General features: G+C 24.7%; 1 protein-coding gene across 1 annotated transcript; it reads left to right on the top strand.

Annotated features, from left to right (window-relative positions):
- The first annotated feature begins 37 nt into the window (after nt 1-37).
- On the top strand, nt 38-1,126 carry LOC107882698. Its single transcript, XM_029485565.1, has 2 exons — nt 38-267; nt 896-1,126. The coding sequence occupies exons 1-2, from the start codon at nt 123-125 to the stop codon at nt 1,087-1,089; spliced, it is 339 nt and encodes a 112-aa protein (XP_029341425.1). The 5' UTR covers nt 38-122; the 3' UTR covers nt 1,090-1,126.
- Nucleotides 1,127-1,742: the final 616 nt, after the last annotated feature.

Genomic DNA, 1,742 nt, shown 5'->3' with positions numbered 1-1,742 from the left:
AAACATTATAACCTATAAATACATTCTTCATTTTATATTCAAACAATGACATTACAATCAATAGTAGAAAATGAATATCAATTGGATTTTGAAATAGTAATGTGTGTATTCAATTTTCAGATATGTACTTTATATTGAGTTTCAAGCCGACGCGTTTTTTGCAAACAAGAATATACACTTTTAGCGGACTTACATCAATGGAAAAATACATGAGCTCCGTTCATTACAGTAAACGTTTTCTTTGGTCGTCCGATTTAAATTTGAATGGTATATTATTAGTATATGTAATATTTTATGAGTGTAATACATTGTAGATAAAACGACAGAATAAAATATCCATATAACATGTATAATGTTAAAACATTAATAATAATTCTTAACCCTTCATTATTTTTCTCAGAACTGATTAATTCAAATTTGCCATCAAATTATCCTAGCTCTAAATATCAATGTACCAAAAAAATTATCATACTTTTATTCGATCACTGGTTCTATTTAATTTACATAGTGTTTAAAAGTAGTTCAGAAGTATTTTCCAATACAAGAATATTACTCTCTGTTATAAGCGAAGTATATTATTGTTAAATTCCATAAATACCATATTAATAAGTTTATAAATCATTATTATGGTGTTTTTGAAGGGCATTTTACAATAAAAGGTTGAATATTATATTTGTGTCACTTATAAATTAAACTTAGAAGTATAAAATCAACTGTGTTTAACGCATGATAATCAGAAATGAATTGCTTTGGAAATTTTTTATTTATTATTTGGGTCTAATCAAAAAACATTATATCCTATAAATACATTCTTCAAACAATGACATTACATTCAATAGTAGAAAATGAATATCAATTGGATTTTGAAATACTAATGTGTGTGTTTAAATTTCAGATATGTGCTTTATATTGAGTTTCAAGCCGATGCGTTTTTTGCAAACAAGAATTTACACTTTTACCGGACTAACATCAATGGAAAAATACATGAGCTCCGTTCATTACATTCAACGTCTTCTTTGGTCGTCCGATTTAAATTTGAATTGTATATTATTAGTATATGTAATATTTTATGAGTGTAATACATTGTAGATAAAACGACAGAATAAAATATCCATATATACATGTATAATTTTATACAATTAATAGTATTACTTAACCCGTCATTATTTCTCAGAAGTGATTACTTCAAATTTGAAAACAAATTATTCTGACCCATGCTATCAATGTACAAAAAAAATTAACAAGAATTTATTCGAACACTGGTTCTATTTAATTTACATAAGGTTTAAAAGTAGTTCAGAATTATTTTCCAATACAAGGATATTACTCTCTGTTAAAAGCGAAGTATATTATTGTTAAATTTCATAAATACCATATTAATAAGTTTATAAATCATTATTATTGTGTTTTTGAAGGGCATTTTACAATAAAAGGTTGAATATTATATTTCTGTCACTTATAAATTAAACTTGAAGTATAAAATCAATTGTGTTAAACACATGATAATCAGAAATTGCTTTGGAAATTTTTTCTTTATTATTTGGGTCTAATCAAAAAACATTATAACCTATAAATACATTCTTCATTTTATATTCAAACAATGACATTACATTCAATAGTAGAAAATGAATATCAATTGGATTTTGAAATACTAATGTGTGTGTTCAATTTTCAGATATGTACTTTATATTGAGTTTCAAGCCGATGCGTTTTTTGCAGACAAATATAATTGTTAGAAGATC

This window comes from Acyrthosiphon pisum, chromosome X (genome assembly GCF_005508785.2).
Source record: "Acyrthosiphon pisum isolate AL4f chromosome X, pea_aphid_22Mar2018_4r6ur, whole genome shotgun sequence".
In the NCBI taxonomy this organism is placed as follows: Eukaryota; Metazoa; Arthropoda; class Insecta; order Hemiptera; family Aphididae; genus Acyrthosiphon; species Acyrthosiphon pisum.
This window is presented reverse-complemented; position numbering and strand designations above follow the sequence as displayed.